Here is a 22,112-nt window from a genome sequence, read left to right as displayed (position 1 = left end):
GCGACGTGACTCAGCAGCAGCAGATCCAGCGTGGAAGCAGAGTGAGCATCCAGCGATTCCTGAGTCAGAGATGGAACAGGCGGCGACACGACTCAGCAGCAGCGGTTCCAGTGTGGAAGCAGAGTGAGCAGTGAGACAGAGATTCCTGAGTCAGAGACAGAACAGGCGGCGACGTGACTCAGCAGCAGCAGATCCAGCGTGGAAGCAGAGTGAGCAGTGAGACAGAGATTCCTGAGTCAGAGACGGAACAGGCGGCGACGTGACTCAGCAGCAGCGGTTCCAGTGTGGAAGCAGAGTGAGCAGTGAGACAGAGATTCCTGAGTCACAGACGGAACAGGCGGCGACGTGACTCAGCAGCAGCAGATCCAGCGTGGAAGCAGAGTGAGCATCCAGCGATTCCTGAGTCAGAGACAGAACAGGCGGCGACGCGACTCAGCAGCAGCAGATCCAGCAAGTGAGCCGTGAGACAGCAATTCCTGGCAATACACAGTGACTGGCAGCTACTTGTAAGGGACCCGCACAAGCTATAGTTTTGAGCCTTTTAGTTAATAGTATTTTTATTACCAAATGGAAATATATCCCTGAATAAGATTTCAGTTTGAAACGTACACAATTTACCGCTAGCCCCCTCCCTCCACAACAGAAACGTCAAAATCCAGAACCGTTTACTTTACCTTTACAAGAAAGGAGAGCTGCATCTTTGCCATAACCCACTATTTTCTTTAATGACGTTTCAACCTGTGTCACCTGATCTGATCTGATTGCCAACAGGCTCCAGAATCTCGGGACACTTTAAGGCAGGTCAGGTTTTGTAACTCGCCTCTCTAAACTGCAATGTATTCAGTAAAGTGAGTGTGAATTATGCGAACTGTCACTAAATTAATTGAATTGTTTTACTTAATTGTTGCCAAAAGCACACACCTGCCTGCAAGGGTCGTTTCCATCAATCAGACCTATACAGCAGCTGATTGGCTTTCTGAGTCTCTGACTGGGCGGGACTGTGTGAAGCAAGAAATATTAAACAAATAGAAACTTTACCTGCTGCCACAAGGTTAAATGAAAGAGTGCAAGTGAGTGCAAAGTTATCTATTATAATGGCGTTGCGCTATTTTGATACATATTGTTTACTGTATAAAAAAATTCAAGCAATACGATTAATCGTTGTTACGAGGCTCTCCAGATAGAATAGGCACCACAATTAAACAATTAAATACATTTACTAAACTGCTCAAGCAATTCACACTCACTTTACATGTCGAATACATTGCAGGTTTACTGCATAACTTTACTCAATGAAAAGTGTGATGTGAATGTGCTGTTGCAAAAGGGGGTATGTTTGCATTCAGCAGCTGCGTGATGTGTTTAGTGCGTGCGCCACCAGTAATTTAGGTAATTTAGTTGAGAGCTGAGACAGAGTTCATCAAACGTGTTCTTGTTATTAAATACGTCCGCCACCCGTCCGCTCCAGCTCATCCAGAACTCTGCTGCCCGCCTGGTGTTCTCTCTGCCTCGCTTCGCCCACGCTACTCCACTACTCCGCTCGCTCCACTGGCTCCCGATCACAGCTCGCATCCAGTTCAAGACTCTTGTACTAGCCTACAGATGCCTTGACCAGACTGCACCCAGCTACCTCCAGACCCTCATCTCTCCCTACACCCCCACTCGACCTCTCCGCTCCACTTGCACTAGAAGACTAGCTCTACCTCCGCTACGCTCCCCTGCCTCCAGAGCCCGCTCCTTCTCCACCCTTGCTCCGCAGTGGTGGAATGACCTTCCTACAGATGTCAGGACTGCCCAGTCCCTGACCACATTCCGGCGCCTCCTTAAGACTCACCTCTTCAAACAGCACCTGTAGAACTCCTCTGTTTGTATCCTGGGACACTATCACCCTTCATTTAAATATGCTTTATTTTGCTCTTATCTGCCCCCTATTTTACTGCATTTAATCCTGTACCTCAGAATATTGTAATCTACCAAGTGTTTAATCTGTAGTATTTTGTATTTAATCATATCCTGATGTAACTTTCACTATTATCTGCTGTATTATTGAATTGTGGTTTGTCACACTTGAGAATTATTGTATTTCTTGTTCTTATTGTATGACTTATATTGTAACACTTGAATGTATTTGTATTTGCTTGCGATTGTAAGTCGCCCTGGATAAGGGCGTCTGCTAAGAAATAAATAATAATAATAAAATACAACAGTTACGTTCAATACCGGATTCATGTCTTTTATTTAAAGTACTGCACAGATTGGAGGGATGTATTAAAATGGATGTGCATCTGGGCAGATATAAGATTTGGATTCGGTTCACCGAATCCTAAGTATTCATCTGAATCCGAACCCTGCTCAAAAACTAGGCATTCAGGCCGAATCTAAAACCGAATCCTGGATTCGGTGCATCCCTAATGTTGACCACGATTAAGTCAGTGCGGACAGCATACAGCCAAGACCTGACACCGAACCAGGCACCTCATTAAAAGAAAACCAGCTTTTACCCTTAGCATCCTCAACCCTAAAAGTCCAACAAACCTGCAGAAGGAAAAGAAGGAGCTTCTATACAAAGTAAAAAATACTTACAAAACAACTGGCAGATGCTAAAAGTGAAACTTACAGGAAAAATATTAAGTGGTTGAAAAAGAAAAGTGGAAGTCTTAAGTGAAAAGTTCAGACAGAGGTTAAACTTGCTGAGGAGCAAAGACAGAAAGTTGTATAGTTCCTATCTCGAGATATGAATAGCCGTATTTTACCTGGTAAAAATGAAAATAAAGAAAAACAAGGAGAAATATCAATGGCGGGTTTTGACAAAATTGTTAACTGAACTACATGTTCAGTACTGCCTTGAAGTGGGTAAGCCATTCTCGCTGTCTTAATCAACAATTTTGTTAGTAGACGACCGTTCTACATCACTGAGCCAAAAGCAAGTGACTGCAACACATGTGCATGTATAGATCATGAAAATGTCAAACTTGCTGTTGACAGACTTTGCCAGAAAGGAATACTAAAAACAACTAGCATCTCTGAGCTGCTTTCAACAATTGTTTGTGATACAAACAACAAGGAAAGCATTGTACACATACAACAAAGTTGAGTTGGATCCATCAGAAAAGGTCTCATGGCAACAGTGGCACAGGGAGACTGTCTCAAAAGGAGATAAGGCCTACAACAATTTTGTAAATGATCAGACCTGGTAAAAGAGTTAAACTAGAAACCCGACTCCCTTGCAAAGCATCAATTCAACTGAATCCATCAAGTACAGGAATGTAGAAAGCTAAAAGAAATGCTAAGTGATCAGGAAGTAGTAATCCACATGGATTTCTCAGAGAATTATGCATGCAAAATTCACTTTGGTTGAAGTTGAAAGCAGGCCACGATACATACATCTGTAGCATACACAATTTCAAATTCAACTCGCCATGATGAGCACGGTTTGGGCTCATCTTGAACCTGTTTTGAAAGATGTCATCCAAAAGCATCCTACAGAATTAACTACTCTTCATCTAATGAGTGATGGTCCAGTTACACAATATAAGAATAAGACAAATTTATATCTTATCAGTACTGTCCCGTTCCTCTCAGGGTTCAAAAGAGTCACCTGGAATTTTTCTGAAAGGTCTCATGGGAAGGGGGCACCAGATGGTTTTGCCGTGCAGTCAAGCAAAGTGCTGACAGTTTCGTCAATCATGGCAATGACATACAAACACCACAAGAGCTGTTCAACATGCTCACTGAAAAGTCTACCAGTAGCATCAGATATTTTTGGACAGGTGAAGAGAACTTTACTAAATATGATGAGTCCATTCCTGACAGCCTACCACATGTGAAAGGAACAATAAAAGTTCACCAAGTAACAGCACAAAGCCCTGGAAAAATCTAGTGTTGTGAGCTCAGCTGTTTCCGTGGCCGACCAAGCACACAAGTATGCTCATGCTATAGTCCCAAAGAAATTTACCTGAATGATAAAAAAAGACAAGGAAATTGACATTTCTCCTCCATGCAGAACAAATGTCCCTGTCCCTGTCCCAGATGATGAGATACTAGTTGGCAAGTTTGTTATAGTGATGTATGATGATCCACCATACGTAGGGCAAGTCCTTAAGGAGGTGGAATAAGAAACTGAAGTAAACTGCACGCGTCAGTTAGACGATAAGAATTCACTTGTATTGGCACAGAGTTTCTGACGTAATTTTTTATTACAAGTCAGACATTGTTGCAGTAATTACTGAGCCAGAGCCTTCCACTTCCAGGTATTACAAACTGTGCAGCACTGACTGGATAAAATTCACAAAAGCCTGGTAGATGCTGACGTTCCATTATCAAAGTGCCCAATGCAAAATGTTATTTTTCTCATGTTGTGTTAAATTTCTGTTCTTTCTGTGTGCCTCTGTTCACCAATGTTGACTACATTCCTTTCATATTGTAGTTCAAGTTTTTTTTTCAGAAAGTTTCATTTACGTATTGAACAATGATTCTAAAATTAAATTGTGTATTTCCTTGACCATGTCAAACGTTAACTCAGTGACTTAAAACAAAAACAAAAACAAACAACCAATAAAGTTTTCATAATAACACTATGTAACACAATTTTTGTTCCTGGGTAGTAAGTGTTATTTCCTAATTGCTTATGCCTCAAAAGTATAGAAAATGGCTATTATTCCCCACAAACTTTGCTTTTGTGACCAGGACAGTGATATTTTGAAATTTATCTATTTCCAATGAGAAAACGGGCGAATTTGTGTCTTTTCGTTCACATAAAGTCAGAAAAAAACAACATATGAATCCAAATTAACATGTATTTATACTAAAGTAATACAAAAATGACTACAAAAGATTTAGAAGTGAGTAGTTTTTCGAGATTTACGATTATACTGTAAATCACTTTCACAAATCAGCCCCCAAATGTAGTCTCCCATCATGTTCTCGTTATACTGTCCTTGGTAGAGGCGTTCAAAGTCCAGTATATCCTGGTGGAAGCGCTCGCCTTGCTCCTCCGAGTACGCTCCCATGTTCTCCTTGAATTTATCAAGATCAGCATCAAGGATATGGACTTTGAGGGACATCCTACAGCCCATTGTGCTGTAGTTCTTCACCAGAGTCTCAACCAGCTCCACATAGTTTTCAGCCTTGTGATTGTCCAGGAAGCCCCGAACCACTGCGACAAAGCTGTTCCAAGCCGCTTTCTCCTTACTAGTGAGCTTCTTGGGGAATTCATTGCACTCCAGGATCTTCTTTATCTGTGGTCCGACGAAGACACCGGCTTTGACCTTTGCCTCAGACAGCTTAGGGAAGAAGTCTTGAAGGTACTTGAAGGCTGCCGACTCCTTATCTAGAGCTCTGACAAATTGTTTCATAAGGCCCAATTTGATGTGATGTTGTTCCTCCCCACAGAGAACTCGGTCCGCTGTGGCCAGTCCCGCTTGTGGTAGTGCGCCTTGGTGTCCCTGCTGTCCCAAAGGCAAAGATAGCAGGGAAACTTGGTAAAACCGCCTTGGAGACCCATCAGGAATGCCACCATTTTGAAGTCTCCTATGACCTCCCAGCTGTACTCATCATACTTCAAGGCGTCCAGCAAGGTCTTGATGCTGTTGTAATCCTCTTTGAGGTGCACCGAGTGAGCCAGGGGAAGAGACGGGTACTTGTTACCATTATGGAGCAGCTATTTATATTACTGGAAAGTTCTAGAAAGTTCTAGAAGTTACTCCAAGTTTACTCAGCACTGAATCTATCTGGAATGTTCGGAAAAATAGGTAAATTTCAAAATATCACTGTCCTGGTCACAAAAGCAAAGTTTGTGGGGAATAATAGCCATTTCTATACTTTTGAGGCATAAGCAATTAGGAAATAACACTTACTACCCAGGAACCAAAAAAAAATATATATATTTGTTACACGGTGTAATTATTCACTACTAATGTGTCCGTCTTCCTTTGAGGCTATATACATAGCAGTTAAGTCTGCATTTTAATTAAATAGGCCATGGTTTGAGTATGACAGTTAGAAGTCATTTGGGGTAACCTGCTTTGGTCATACAGTGCAACCAATATTTCAATTGTAAAGTGCATATATCCGTGTTAAACTTGTTGTAGCTATACAAACAAACAGAGTATCTCAATTAAACATGGTAAAAATCATTTTAGTCTGTTCTAGTACTTTTTTTTTTTTCTTAATTCCCAGGTCTTGATTGTGAGCGCATATTAAAAAAGGGGGGTCATCACTAAGAAAATAAACAAAAAAAAACACAAATATGGAAATGTGATTCTATGGTTGTTTAGCACTTGATTTTAGGCTAACTAAATAGGAATATATGAATGGTTATGTGTATAGAAACTGTACATAAGTTACATTATTTTATGGTATTACACTTATGAATCAAGCAATAAAAAGGGGAAATGGGATTATTAAGGTCTAATTATATATATAATCAGATATATTATATATGTGGATGGTTTACATTCTTAAGAAACCACAAATACCAAATGCATTCATTTCTAAGACATTTTTTTCATTTTTGAAAACCTTATATGCCCTCAAGACATTTAAATATCCTGATAAGTACTTTTCCTTTCTTTTTTTTTTATTTTATTACAACTGACGAAACTGCAACTACCTGTATAGTACAGTATGTCCAGGGCCAGCGTCAGCATCCGAAATTGCAAATATGAATAAATGTACTATTTATGTGCCAGCTATCTTACTCAAGCAGCCTTTAGGGCTTGTAATGTGTAAGATGCAGCAGCATGACTTTTTTTTGTGTTACCGGTAGGCTAAAGTAAAACGAAAGTGCGATACAGGTATTAATTAGATTTTACTACTATATTTATTACAAAATTAGGCCCACAAAAACCTGCCGCCGGCCCTCAGTATGTCACTTAAATACAGCATCACAGTTTGAAAGTCAGCAGGGTACAGTTTCCCCATCTAAATTTAGCATTGTTAAAGTCAAACACAACAGCGCTTCCACTCTAAATGAGGTTCAAATAAATTAATTAATAAATAGTGCAAATGAAACCACAAATGTGTTGTTAACTGAAGCGAAGAATCTGTAACAGAAACTGATCATTAAACACATTAAATATAAGATCCCTTACTATAACTGAGGGACACTCAATATTTAAGTACTTAATCACCCATCTACGGACTAAAGTATTTATAAGGTAGAGTCTAGGTTCCTCAGTAACTGAATTTATAGTGAATGCAACGTCAATGACACAGTCATCATTACTTTGTCAACACCTGTCAACACTTTCAAAGCTGTTTAATCAGGAGAAATTCCAAGATTCCCAACAAATTGTTGGCACCTTGAAACGGTCAATGTCTATCGCCACTCTGCATCGAAGGAAAATGAACTACGCAGCCCTGCCAATTTGTTAGAAATGAGAAGCATGCAGTAATGCTGGGGACTATTTGCTTGTTTGCTTTTTTTGATGCCCTGGGTGATTCCAGTCTGCCTGCTTCATATGATCCTGAGTTTCAGATGACTAAGCAGCCCCTCCCTCTTTAACAGCCTATATGGACGACGGTACTCCTCAGCAGGTGTGTTTTTTTTGAGCTGCCGTACTGACAGTGAAGGCTTTCTATACATAGCCACATATGTTTGCAAGTTGTGTGGTTGTGGTAAATACTGGTTTAGTTCACAAAGCACTCTGATACAGCCAACAGCCTTCTCAATTCAGAGTCTGTTTACACAGCTTTGTGTGCAACACTTATCTGGCCACTTCATATTACAACAGAGGGATAAATTCTAACAACGTGTCTGGACAGCATACTCTATGGGGTCTATTTTAATGATATCAACAGTATACAGCTGCCTTATAATAATCTGGCTGGTGTTTCAGTCCCTTGTGTCTTCTCAACACGACTTGTAATCCTTCATTAATGTTCTTTGATGCTGTTGGGTAAAATCCACACCAACAACTTTCAACAACTAAATGATAGATGGAAATATGACTTGATGGTCCCTGCCAAAAAAATATCCATCCTTCTGTGAGCGTACGTTGTTGCGCTTACAGTAATTCAGGTTCATTCAATGGGTATTTAGTTGCTGCATTCCCAATAGATATGCATTTACTGAGGCACACTTATTTTTTGCTACCATTTATAGGTGAAAGCAGTATACTAGACCTGGTGATAAAAAAAGTACTTGGAAAAAAACAAGTTTCAGGTTTACAAGTAGATAGTCATAGCAGACAGAAACACATACAGTGATGATGAACGTGTGGACTTTGTGTTCAGGTATGAAAGTCATGTTCAAAGTGCTATAGTGCAGAAGAAACCTTCAATGAAAAGTCTACAGACAAGCTAAAGCCAAGTCACACAACGATGTCATGCTCTCTCTCTCTCTCTCTCTCTCTCTCTCTCTCGTGCCTATAGAAATGTTCACCTTTTGTTGCCTTATAACCTGGAATTAAAGTGCATTAAAATAGTTTTTTTTCATTTATCTACACATCCTATCCCTCAAATTCCAAGTGAAAAAAGTATTCTAGTATTCTAGAAATTTGTAGAAAATTAATTAGAAAAAAATACTGCAATAGCTTAGTTGGATAAGTGTCCACCCCCCTTTGTAATAGCAATCTAAAATTGCCTCCACCTGTGTTAAACTGTAGTGATTCACATGATTTCAGGATAAATTCAGCAGTTCCTGTAGGTTCCCTCTGCTGGGTAGTGCATTTCAAAGCAAAGACTCAACCATGAGCACCAAGGCGCTTTCAAAAGAACTCCTGGACAAAGTTGTTGAAAGGCACAGATCAGGGGATGGGTATAAAAAATATCAAAGGCCTTGAATATCCCTTGGAGCACAGTCAAGATTATTAAGAAGTGGAAGGTGTATGGCACCACCAAGACCCTGCCTAGATCAGGCCATCCCTCAAAACTGGATGACCGAGCAAGAAGGAGACTGATCAGAGAGGCTACCAAGAGGCCAATGGCAAATTTGCAAAAGCTACAGGCTTTTATGGCCAAGACTGGTCAAAGTGTGCATGTGACAACAAGGGTGGCAAGAAGGAAGCCATTACTCAAGAAAGCCCACCTTGAATCCCGTTTGAAGTATGCAAAAAAACACTCTACAGATTCTGTAGCCATGTGGCAAAAAGTTTTGTGGTCTGAAGAAACTAAAATTGAACTTTTTGGCCTAAATGCAAAGCGTTATGTTTGGCGCAAACACAACACAACGCATCATCCAAAGAACACCATCCCTACTGTGAAGCATGGTGGTGGCAGCATCATGTTATGGGGATGTTTCTCAACGGCAGGGACTGGGGAACTTGTCAGGATAGAAGGGAAAATGAATGGAGCAAAGTACAGAGAAGTCCTAGACTCACAGCTGTAATTGCTGCCAAATGTGCTTCCACCAAGTATTAACTCAGGGGGGTGGAGACTTATCCAATTATGATCTTTCAGTTTTGTATTTTTAATATATAATTTTTTTCTCAATAAAAACTTTTTTCCCCTTAACAGTGTGGAGTAATGCATGAAACTCTGAGGCACTGACACAACAAAATGTGAAAAAAGTTCAAGGGGGTGTAGACTTTCTATAGGCACAGTGTGTGTGTATATATATATATATATATATATATATATATATATATATATATATATATATATATATATATATACAGAGAGAGAGAGAGAGAGAGAGAGAGAGAAAAGAGAGAGAGAGAGAGAGAGAATAGCTTATTTGGTTAGAAGTGCAGAATGAGCAGCAAAGGAAGACCAGCAACCAGAACAGGTACTATAAAGCACCAGCAGCTTCAATCCAATGTTCCCCACACTGCCTCTGCCCATTCCAGGGGGATGAAGACTACCCATCCCTTCTATTGTGCTGTTAATGATGATGAGAACTACTTCACAGAAGAGCACGGTGGAGTGTCATAGGTGTTGAGGAACAAATGGTACAACAATATATATAAAAAAGTACCTTTCATAACGAGAACCAGTGTTTTTGACTTGCCCATTTCTCCAATTACAGCATGTTGTCTATTTTTGTTTTGGCTGTCCTAAATTGGTTTAGAGATTGAAGGAGTAAATGGGGTTCAAAAAGAAATAAGCTTGGGCTTAACTTACCTTTATGAAAAACATTATCTTATAAAATAACCTTTTTAGTCTGATAACTGGCCTCTTTAATATAAATCAAAAATAGTTTCTGAGGAATATTTAAACATAGTGTGTGTGTATGTATATATATATATATATATATATATATATATATATATATATATATATATATATATATATATATATATATATAAAATGAATCAGTCCTTACAAATTCTGGCATGTGATTGGTTAAAACCTCATCACATGACCAAAATAAATCCAACTATTGTCCCTGTGACGCTGTTTACGGTCAACAGTTTTTTTTTACAAACTCCCTCAAATTATGTCATCACGCTGAACGTCCTTCCTCTCCTCCAAAACTACAAAACAAAAATGCTGCAAACACTAAAACCAGCATAAAAACGTAGCTTTTAGTGTTTTCTGACATTCAATTAAATTCAAACAAATCTCACTCGACAATGTAAATAAATACGACCTTCACAAACTCAACGGGTTCCTCCGAGAATTCTATGCCTCAGTGAGAAAGTCAGACGGACAGTTCTATGCCAAAATAACTTTGATAACTATACACTATGGACTTCAAAAACATTACTTTCTAGACTGATTCATCAAACAAATATGGACTGCAGACCTCCCTCGGCTCATAGTGGAAAACTAAAGGACCTTCATCTTCGGGCATTATAGTCCCCTGTTGATAACTATAGTTCTTCCCTCGGGGACCATAGTTTCCCACTATACACCTCCTCACCAGTCCATCTTTACTAATATATTTTAAATCCCAATATATATATATATATATATATATATATATATATATATATATATATATATATATTAGCTCAAAGAGCCAGCTGCCCAACGTTTTGATATGTTGTACATATCTTTCTCAAGGGAGCCTATATATATATATATATATATATATATATATATATATATATATATATATATATATATATATATATATATATATATATATATATATATATTAGTGCCTTGCATAAGTTTTCCCCCCCCTGGGACTTTTCCACATTTTGTTACAACCTGGAAATAAAATGGATTTAATTAGGATTTTTTGTCACTGATCTACACAAAATAGTCCATAATGTCGAAGTGGGGAAAAAAATCTACATATTTTTCAAAATTATTTACAAATAAAAAACTGAAAAGTCTTGATTGAGTAAGTATTTACCCCCTTTGCTGTGACACCCCTAAATAAGCTCTGGTGCAAACGATTGCCTTCAGAAGTCACATAATTAGTTGAATGGAGTCCACCTGTGTGCAATTAAAGTATCACATAATCTCAGATAAAATACACCTGTTTCTGGTATCATATCTAAACAAACAGCATCATGAAGACCAAGGAGCTATCAAAACAAGTCTGGGATAAAGTTCTGGAGAAGCACCAATCAGGGTTGGGTTATAAAAAATATCCCAAACTTTGAACATCCCTCGGAGCACCGTTAAATCCATTATTAAAAAATGGAAAGAATATGGCACAACCGCGACTCTGCCTAGAGAAGGCCGTCCACCAAAACTCAGTGACCAGGTAAGGAGGGCATTAGTCAGAGAAGCAACCAAGAGGCCAATGGTGACTCTGAAGGAGCTGGAGAGATCCACAGCTGAGATGGGAGAAACCGTCCATGGGACAACTATAACCCGGATGCTCCACAAAGCCGGGCTTTATGGAAGAGTGGCGAGAAGAAAGCCATTGCTGAAAAAAACCCATATCAAATCCCGTTTGGATTTTGCCAAAAGGCATGTGGGAGACACCGCAAACATGTGGAAAAAGGTTCTCTGGTCTGATGAGACCAAAATTGAACTTTTTGGCCTTAGCGCAAAACGCTATGTGTTGCGCAAAGCCAACACTACTCATCACCCTGAGAACACCATCCCCACGGTGAAGCATGGTGGTGGCAGCATCATGTTATGGGGATGCTTTTCATCGGCAGGGACTGGGAAACTGGTCAGAATTGAGGGCAAGATGGATGGAGCCAAATACAGGGACATTCTAGAGGAAAACCTGTTTCAGTCTGCAAGAGACCTGGGACTGGGGCGGAGGTTCACCTTCCAGCAGGACAATGACCCTAAACACACAGCCAAAGCTACACTGGAGTGGTTTAAAAACAAGAACCTGAATGTCTTAGAATGGCCCAGTCAAAGCCCAGACCTCAATCCGATTGAGAATCTGTGGCAAGACTTGAAAATTGCTGTTCACCAACGGTCCCTATCCAACTTGACAGAGCTTGAGCAATTTTGCCAAGAAGAATGGGCAAAAATTGCAGGATCCAGATGTGCAAAGCTGGTAGAGACTTACCCAAAAAGACTCACAGCTGTAATTGCTGCCAAAGGTGCTTCTACCAAGTATTGACTCAGGGGGGTGAATACTTATGCAACCAACAAATGTCTCTTTTTTGTTTAATTAACTTTTGTGTCACAATAAAAAATATTTTGCACCTTCAAAGTGTTAAGTATGTTGTGTAAATCAAATGGTAAAAATCCCAATTAAATCCATTTTAATTCCAGGTTGTAACACTACAAAATGTGGAAAAGTCCAAGGGGGGTGAATACTTATGCAAGGCACTGTTTATATATATATATATATATATATATTATATGGACACGCTTTATTTTAAGGGACGTTTTTTTTGTTTCTTAGTTTTTTAACAAACAGCTAATAAACATGTTAATTTACATTATTTATTTTCTGTTAACTGTTAGTTAATAATATATAATAAACCAGCTAAAACTGCAAACACCATAGTCCTATGGATGATCAATACCCAGTTGATCATATGCTTCAAATCGGTTCAAATTGTTACTGTAATAAAATTTAGCAAATTAAATCAGGTTTTTATTAACTCTAGCCCTAACCCTAAGCTAAAAATGAACAATGTTTGTTAAGTTAAAAATAAAAAAAAGGCCCTTAAAATAAAGCGTGATCATATATATATATATTAATCTCACGATTACATTTTTTTTTATCTCAGTTAACCTTGGTTTTAATATTTAACTTATACAATTACTGCATCCATCTCATTCAAATTTGTTTTATTACTGATATTCATCATCATCATCATCCAAAAAAACAGCCCTTCACAAAATCCAGTTTTCTTATTTCTGGATTCATATATGTTGGCCCCTCTTTAAGTTTTACATTTATTTACAAAGAATTATACAGAAAAACACCCACATTTGCTGTTAAATTGTTTGAAAAATCCTTTACTCAAACTGTTTTTCATGTAAAATAAAAATATTTATATTTTAAAATAAATGTGGTCATTGAAATAAAAATGTAAAGTTGGTAGCTATCCACTTTGCAACAGCATAGGTTATACAGGGTGTCCCACTGAAAGTATCCCAATAAGTATTACAATGTGCAAATAAATAATTAATATATAATCACATGAAGGAGAAGGCACAGATATGAATTCTCTTTATTACAAACTTGGTTTATACAGGAATGACACTCCCAACATGAACATGGACTGAATGCCAACATCTAACTAAAATACTTAAGATGGGTCTACTTTCAAGTGGGACACCCTGTACTGTACTCACATGATGTAGCTTGATTCACATGCTTGCAGAACTCCTGAATTTTAGAAAAAAAGTACTCTGTCGAAATTGACAGGTTTCATGTGTTGTTCTGTTGTTGCTGCCTGTAGCAGAATAACTCCTAGAAAGTGTGTTTTGAGAAGTGAAGGAGTGTTTACAGCATGCAGGAGGTACAGCAGACTAGATGCATTCTGTGATACTGGAACTAACAGATAAAAGTAACATTCTTTCTATCCAATTAACTGTTAAAAAAAAACCTTCCTATTCATAAGTCCTTCACTTTTAGTGCGCTGGTCTATAATACAGTTTCGTGACTAACTTTCTATTCAAATGACGACTGCACTTAATGCGTTGCATGCACTCGAGTATAACTGTATTAAAATAGTGCCGTAGGGAAGTAATTACGGTGTGCTGAGAGGGTCAAGACAGAGGGTGATTTACGCACATTAAAAAAATAATAATCTAAAACAAAACAAACGTGTTAATCGCAGACGTTAACTGCGATTAAATGACAGCCCTAATAAATAAATGTATATATATATATATATATATATATATATATATATATATATATATATGTATATATATAAAATCTACTTTACATTACGGGATATTCTCAAAAGAGGACAACAGGGAAAAAGGATACTTTTAAGGATAAAGTAGAACTACTAATTAATGGCTTATTTTGTATAATGTGCAGAGTAGCAGTTACCTTGCTTGTGTTTTTAGTGCTGCATCGTTTCAGTTCTCACCCAGTTACAATTTATGTGATCCCATCCAACAGGGTCACAATTAAAGGTTCTCCATTGTGCCAGTTTGTTTGGACTGAATGTTCTACAGTATTGTCTGTATACAATGGGTTGCACACAGAAGCTCCTCCTGTGACATGATTGAACAGCCTTTTCTTTCAAGACATCAGGATTTACATACTGACTCTTTAAATATAGTGCCTGCTTACAAAGGAATCTTCCTTAAAACAGTTGATTTACATTGTGTGTTCCATGTCATCTGTATTTGCTATTGTCAGACTGAATTTTGACACAGTAATTGTGCTCCCCCTGCAGAAAAGCTCAGACAGCAGGGGTGGCCAGAAAATTCAGACTATCCTTTAAGAGAAACAATAAACTTTTCTTTCCACCACTACATAAGCTATCTACGAATTTGCAAATAAGGAAGTGATTTTAGCCATTCAGTAATGTACAGTATTCCGTTTTTTTCCCCTGACCCTATAAAACAAAAGGAGCCCTTACCTTGTTGCGTTTAAAGTAGGCTCTCCGACACGCAGCGAAACACTTCTCACTGCAGAAGCTTTTCATCTCGCTGCCCATGCTCAAGGAGTAGCGCTTGATTCCAACTTTCTGGCACCAGGCGCACAAAATCTGAACATTTGACGCATCGTCCTCTGAGAAAGAAAAAGAGAGAAAAACAATTATCTTAGTCAGTCCCCACACTATGGAAGAAACAGATATAATTCTTTATCATGAACTCTGAACTGCTATGGCTGCAGCTCCTGCCTCCTCGACACCTGAATCTGCCGGACAGAGCACGAGCCTCTGATCTACAGTATACACCACTCACAGCAATGTAGACTGTAGAGCAGCCAGCATGTACGCCTTGAGTAAGTCAATACCAGCTGTGGTACAGTCCTGGCATTTCAAATGAACACTACTCAAACAGAGCTAAACGTCTCCAGACAGGAATCTCTCCTAAAAAAAAAAGAAGCTATGAGAAATTTCAACAAGAACTTAAAGCTATATGTTTTGTACATTTAAAAAGTAAGTCATTTCCAAGGTTTGTTCATCTTTAAAGAAGGTTACATATATGCCAAAATATCTTATTATGATAAGATAAAAATGAAGGTAGCTGAAGTTACAAACTTCCCGGAAATACCTTTCCAAATGCTGGTCAATATGTCTGGGGATCAAAATATGTCCCTTTACTTAAACACATGTGCTCTAACCCTACCCTTTTTGTCAATTTGAGTCCACTTGCTTTTGCCAAAAGTTTTATATTTCTCATTTATCCCCTTTAAAACATAGCTGAAGAGTACACCCATTTCTGACACAGGGTGCTTGTTTCCAGGTTTGCTGGGCCAATCAGCGATGGGTTTAAAGTCTTCACAAACATGATGACTTACAGTTTCGTAAAGCTAAGTGATGGAAAAATGGTTTCCATGGCTACAAACATGCTTGTTGTCGCTACACTGAGGGGGCAGAGAGTGATGAGTTTAGAATTAATAGCTGTACCAGGGAAAGTGGATGCAGGGGCGGATCTCACAGGACACTTCCTGAATGCTGGCAGTGAAATCAACAGTGAGGGAGCTCAGTGTGATGGAATGCAGCAGATACTGGCACTGTCAAGAACATCGATTTTTTATAGGTACAGTCTGTGTAAGTAATGGAACTGTAAACAGAAATACTACATGAAACAGTACTATATAAATCAGTATTATAAAGAATAAGTTTATATTTTATTTTTATTTAAATCTTTTTTTTTTTTTATGATCTCCATAGAGTCCGGTCATACAGTGATTTGCTATGCCATTCAAGATAGCTTTTCCTTGTTTCAGAGTTCACATGATCTTTCTGCATTCGTGGAAACTCACAGTAATGCAGTAAAGTAATAGACAAGCACCAACAAACTGAGAGCTTGCATGGAGTGTGTGCATTTGGGAAAAGAGCAGCCTGTAGTAAATGTTCTCATATATCAACTGCTGAAGCTGTATTGTCTGTAAATAACATGGCACTTTGCTCCAACTGTTGGATCAGATAGTAGCTTGAATATAAATTATTATTAAAGGTGCCTCAGTTATATAAAATGTTCAAAGGGCTAAGCATTATTTTACCTCCAGCAATGTATCAAAAGCTTTCTGACATCTTCAGGTCGTAACCCACAATTATGACAACCTAAGACAACCTGTTATCAAATGGTCTGTAATAACAGACCTGAGTGACGGCTTATGACAGTTTTTTTCTACATGGCTGCTTTCCAAAAAGGGACTTCTACTGCAGTAGGCTCTGAAGGCGAACCAAAGTTAAACACTTTTAGTAGAACGCAAGTTTCATTTCGCATATCTACGGGAAAAAGCCTACAATTTGCAAAATTCTGATTAGAAAGCCCATAGTACAGCTATGTTAAAAAAAATATGATTCCCACGGTGTCTTCTACATTGTCCACTGTTTTCCCTTCTGTGTACTCTTCAAAATTGCCTGTCAAATTATTTATACTTCAAAACTACAAAACCCTGATTGCCACAATATAATTCTGCAAGTCTACCTGTCAGAAAGGCTATATCAAATAAATTAATGTTTTTGTGATAACCATAGATACATAGAAAGCTGCACAGAATATAACACTGAATCCTCAACAGAAAATAACCCATAAAAACAAACCATGCTTAGAAATAAGCATAAAATATAAAATTATAAACACAGTAAATACAAATACACACAAAAAAACTAAAACAACAAGCAGGTGCATCCATGTTAGAAATGTATTTTAAAAAAGTCACTTTGTTATGTTAAGTTTTTTTCTCCCCTCAGGGAGGAATTCTTGAACATTGAAATAACTAACATGTATGAAGAAAAAAAAAAATCACGCTTCAGTGAATCTTCAAAAGTTGCTTAACCTCTCCGGGTCTCAACTAGACCAACTAGATTCGTATAGATGCAGCTTAACTCAAATCAGGTTTGGAGTGATCACCTAATTTGCAATAAGGCTGATAACTCCCTTGTGGCAATGTGTGTCATTTTCTTAGGAAAACTGAAAATAAAATAATAGGATATACATTGGGTTTTCATTTTTTGTGATTTATTTTAGATCAGTGTCCAAAATAAAATAAAAAAAAATTTTAAAAAAATGTCCCTTTCTCGTTGGGATCCCACTGTCAAAGTCTGCAACACACCCTCCTACTAAATAGATCTCAATGTGAAAGGTGAGTTATATATATATATATATATATATATATATATATATATATATATATATTGGGCACTGATTTAAAATAAACCACATTTACATCCTATAATAATAAGCAATGTAAAGCATGTACAGCTTTTACCACAAAGGTAAAGAGGACAATAACATTTTTAATGGTGACGGTTATATGAACACCAGATTATCTTATCATCAATCACTCGTACCTGCGTATGTCAAGTTTCCCATTCTATTCTATAATCGGTTTCTCAGTCTAGCATTTCATATTTCATTCTCTAAAGCAGTGCTAGTACAGTGGAATGTGCAATGAAAGTCGGGGGAGGGTCAGGTGACATTTGTATCCAATTGCGTGTCATATAGCGATTCCAGTCTTGCTGTGGGCGTTTAGAAGGCTGAGATATATTGCAGGAAGCCATTCAGCTTTTACAAGTATATATATATATATATATATATATATATATATATATATATATATATATATATACATATATATATACATATATATAGTGTTTTAAAATATTATTATTTTTATTTATTATTAGTTTTACTTGTTTATAGTTTATATAGTTTTTAGCGAAAGCTAAACATGGCAATGTAAGTGGTCTTTCTGTAATGAGCAACGGGAGTGAAGTTGGTTTGGAAGTTTCCATACCAGCGACAGTGATACTAACTTATCACTCAGCGATGATGATGAAGAGGATGTGGCGCCAAGAACAGTACAAACTGTACAAACAGAAGATCATGCAGCTACTTTACAGGTAAGCCAGCTGCAAACAGGAAGCTGTTTGGTTTGAAATGGCAGTACTGTGACGATCAAAACACAGCACTGCGGCAGCCAGATCCATCACAATGCCTGCACAAAGTAGCTGTGTACACGCATTTGTGACTATCCCTCCAACACAAGCGAAGCAGACACCGTAAAAAAGGAACAGGGTTTGTTACGAAAATGAAAACAAAAGAAAAGACACAAGAAAAATGTGCAGTGGTTGCGTTGTATTGGTCGACAATGGCACACGTTTTGATGTTGTTTGATTTTTATTTGATAACACTGTGTAACAATTTTTTTTTTTTTTTTGTTCCTGGGTAGTAAGTGTTATTTCCTAATTGCTTATGCCTCAAAAGTATAGAAAATGGCTATTATTCCCCACAAACTTTGCTTTTGTGACCAGGACAGCGATATTTTGAAATTTACCTATTTTCCAGAACATTCCAGATAGATTCAGTGCTGAGTAAACTTGGAGTAACTTCTAGAACTTTCCAGTAATATAAATAGTAGTATAAATATAGGGGCCTTAAGCCCACCAGTTCAGTTTAGTTCCAGCTGCCTAAGTGGATACATATCTGCATTTTTCTGAGATGGCATCAAGGTCATAGGAGACTTCAAAATGGTGGCATTCCTGATGGGTCTCCAAGGCGGTTTTACCAAGTTTTCCTGCTATCTTTGCCTTTGGGACAGCAGGGACACCAAGGCGCACTACCACAGGCGGGACTGGCCACAGCGGACCGTTCTCTGTGGGGAGGAACAACGTCAAGTGGGAGCCACTGGTGGACCCCTGGAAGGTGCTGATGCCACCACTGCACATCAAATTGGGCCTTATGAAACAATTTGTCAGAGCTCTAGATAAGGAGTCAGCAGCCTTCAAGTACCTTCAAGACTTCTTCCCTAAGCTGTCTGAGGCAAAGGTCAAAGCCGGTGTCTTAGTCGGACCACAGATAAAGAAGATCCTGGAGTGCAATGAATTCCCCAAGAAGCTCACTAGTAAGGAGAAAGCGGCTTGGAACAGCTTTGTCGCAGTGGTTCGGGGCTTCCGGGGCAATCACAAGGCCGAAAACTATGTGGAGCTGGTTGAGACTCTGGTGAAGAACTACGGCACAATGGGCTGTAGGATGTCCCTCAAAGTCCATATCCTTGATGCTCATCTTGATAAATTCAAGGAGAACATGGGAGCGTACTCGGAGGAGCAAGGCGAGCGCTTCCACCAGTATATACTGGACTTTGAACGCCGGTACCAAGAACAGTATAATGAGAACATGATGGGAGACTACATTTGGGGGCTGATTCGTGAAAGTGATTTACAGTATAATCGTAAATCTCGAAAAACTACTCACTTCTAAATCTTCTGTAGTCATTTTTGTATTACTTTAGTATAAATACATGTTAATTTGGATTCATATGTTGTTTTTTCTGACGAAAAGACACAAATTTCAAGGTAAATTTCAAAATATCACTGTCCTGGTCACAAAAGCAAAGTTTGTGGGGAATAATAGCAATTTTCTATACTTTTGAGGCATAAGCAATTAGGAAATAACACTTACTACCCAGGAACAAAAATTGTGTTACATAGTGTAATTACTGTTTACTGATTATTATTGTTATTATCATTATTAGCAGCGTTTTTGTTTTCATTGTTAAAAAAAACAAAACAAAAAAAAACGTTTTTATCTCTATATTGAATATGGATATGTAGTACACAGCAGCATAAAGGGTTAATGAAAAACACAGTTTAAGTCATTTATTTGTGTTTTATTCATCATATGTTAACATTTTATAGCAATTACAGGTTTGAAAACATTATTATTATTATTTTCAAAATCTGGTACCTGGGAAGGGGTTTCATTTTTACATCTGGAGTTGAAGTGGTTAACAGACAACAGATTGACATAACACAGCTTGATTAATAAATATTAAATTTTCCTGTTAGAAAAGCGCAGCATCAGAAAATGAACCATTGCCAGTCCTCCAGTGAAACACAAATGCTTTTTTGCTGCAGGGCCTGTACCTGTGGTTCAAAAGATTGTCTGCTCTGGGCAAAATCAGCATGACAAAAGGAGGAATTCAATTCCAGAGCTCAGCTGGACTGAAAACTCATTGCCTCAAACTATTATTTTAAATAAACTGATGCATTATTTACAAAAAAATAAAGGGAATTTGGCTTCAGACATGATATATCCACCATTATGTTCCACCATCTGCATGTGCTTTATTCCTTCCCAACTGTCATTGATCTTGGACTAACTAATGTTATTTTAGGTAAAGTTGTCCAGGACTAGTGATAATTGAGATCTGTGAAACCAGCCATTTAATTAATTTTTTTTTTGTTTGTTTTGTTTTTTTTACAGTTGTCGCAATTTCCTAGATTAAATTAAAAACCACAACTTTATTTCAGCAGGTAAAATGGGAAAAAGGTACATCCAGGGCGGTATATAAAATGTAAAAGTATCAAAGAAATATCTAAACATTGTTACCTGCTGGTGGTTTGATATGGGGCGGAGGAATTAATGGAACAATAATGGGCACTTTCCCATGATCCTTTAACCCGGATGACGATGACGAGGAGGAAGATGAAGAGGACTCTGCCATTCCATTCCCCATGGTCGCGCCAGAATAGCTGCTGTTTGCATTAGTAGGTGAGCTCCCTCTGTCTTCAGAGGGTTTCGGCTTTGGCAAGTTCTCTGGGAGAAGAGATTAATGATGTCAAGTTAGTGTCTGGAGATAATACCAAGCAGCAGAGATATGCTTGGGATATAGCACTGAGATTATTTATCCCTGTATAGCTTTATTAACTAAACTAAGTACAGTCAAAGGCTTGCACCTTCTCAGACTGGTGTCAGTTGTGGCTTGGGAAACTGTGTGTTATATAAGTTCATATGTACAGTTGACCTTGTCTCTTTTTTTTAGCAAGTAGACAGCGAAGCAAAACTAAGCGGTTTTGTGACAAAGTGTGAGAACAACTCTTATACCAGAAGAAACTGGATCAACTGTCTAAACATGTTTTAACAATAATTACAAAAAAAAACATAATAAGGAGGCAGTGTGGTCCAGTGGTTAAAGTCCAGGGCTTGTACCCAGAAGGTCACCAGTTCAAATCCCACCTCTGCCACTGACTGACTCACTGTGTGACCCTGAGCAAGTCACTCAACCTCCTTATGCTCCATCCTGCGGATGAGATGTTAAATCAATGTCCTATTGTAAGTGACTCTGCATATAATCACAGTTAACAGCCTAGCGCTTTGTGATGGTGGTCCACTATGAAAGGTGCTATATAAAAATAAAGACACTACTACTATAATACACAATTAATGCTGTTATCCATATTTTTCAAATTTTTGTCAGTTTGTAGTCTACCCTACACATGAAAAATAAATTGTACTGCAATGTTCTGAAATGTGGCGGTTTGACTGGATGAGAGTGGCTTTATAATTTACAATCGTCCTTATGTGTCTTTGTTGTTTAACTTTTGTTTTTCCTTCTCTGCAACTTCTTTTAAATCTATCCTGTGGGCAAAGACTGAAAGCTCTCCAGCTTGGTGGTTCAGTGGTGTGCCTCTTCAAGACATCAGCACGACCCCCTGTCAGTAGACTGTTCTGACAGCTTAGTCCTATTCCTATTGTTTTACTGAACTTTATTTTGTGCATGTTGCATGGTACAGAGTGACTGCCAAAGAAATTCAGCATGGGGGGCTTTTGTTCTTCACAAAGAACAACAAGCGAATAAAGCAGCACAAGGGAACATGATACTGAAAAACAAAGTAAAGTGAACACTTCATTGCAGCATTATATATCTA

General features: G+C 38.2%; 1 protein-coding gene across 8 annotated transcripts in view; it reads right to left on the bottom strand.

Moving 5' to 3' along the window:
• Nucleotides 1-22,112, bottom strand: part of LOC117411408 (sine oculis-binding protein homolog) — a 92,268-nt gene that overhangs the window by 52,475 nt on the left and 17,681 nt on the right. For all 8 annotated transcript variants that reach the window (XM_059025667.1, XM_059025669.1, XM_034018887.2 and 5 more), the window contains exons 3-4: nucleotides 20,794-21,000; nucleotides 14,862-15,013 (exon numbers count right to left, since the gene is read on the bottom strand). In XM_059025667.1, the coding sequence (XP_058881650.1) occupies nucleotides 14,862-15,013; nucleotides 20,794-21,000 (359 nt within the window). The remainder of the gene's footprint in view (nucleotides 1-14,861; nucleotides 15,014-20,793; nucleotides 21,001-22,112) is intronic.

The sequence above is a fragment of the Acipenser ruthenus genome, chromosome 6, assembly GCF_902713425.1.
Source record: "Acipenser ruthenus chromosome 6, fAciRut3.2 maternal haplotype, whole genome shotgun sequence".
Taxonomy (NCBI): domain Eukaryota; kingdom Metazoa; phylum Chordata; class Actinopteri; order Acipenseriformes; family Acipenseridae; genus Acipenser; species Acipenser ruthenus.
This window is presented reverse-complemented; position numbering and strand designations above follow the sequence as displayed.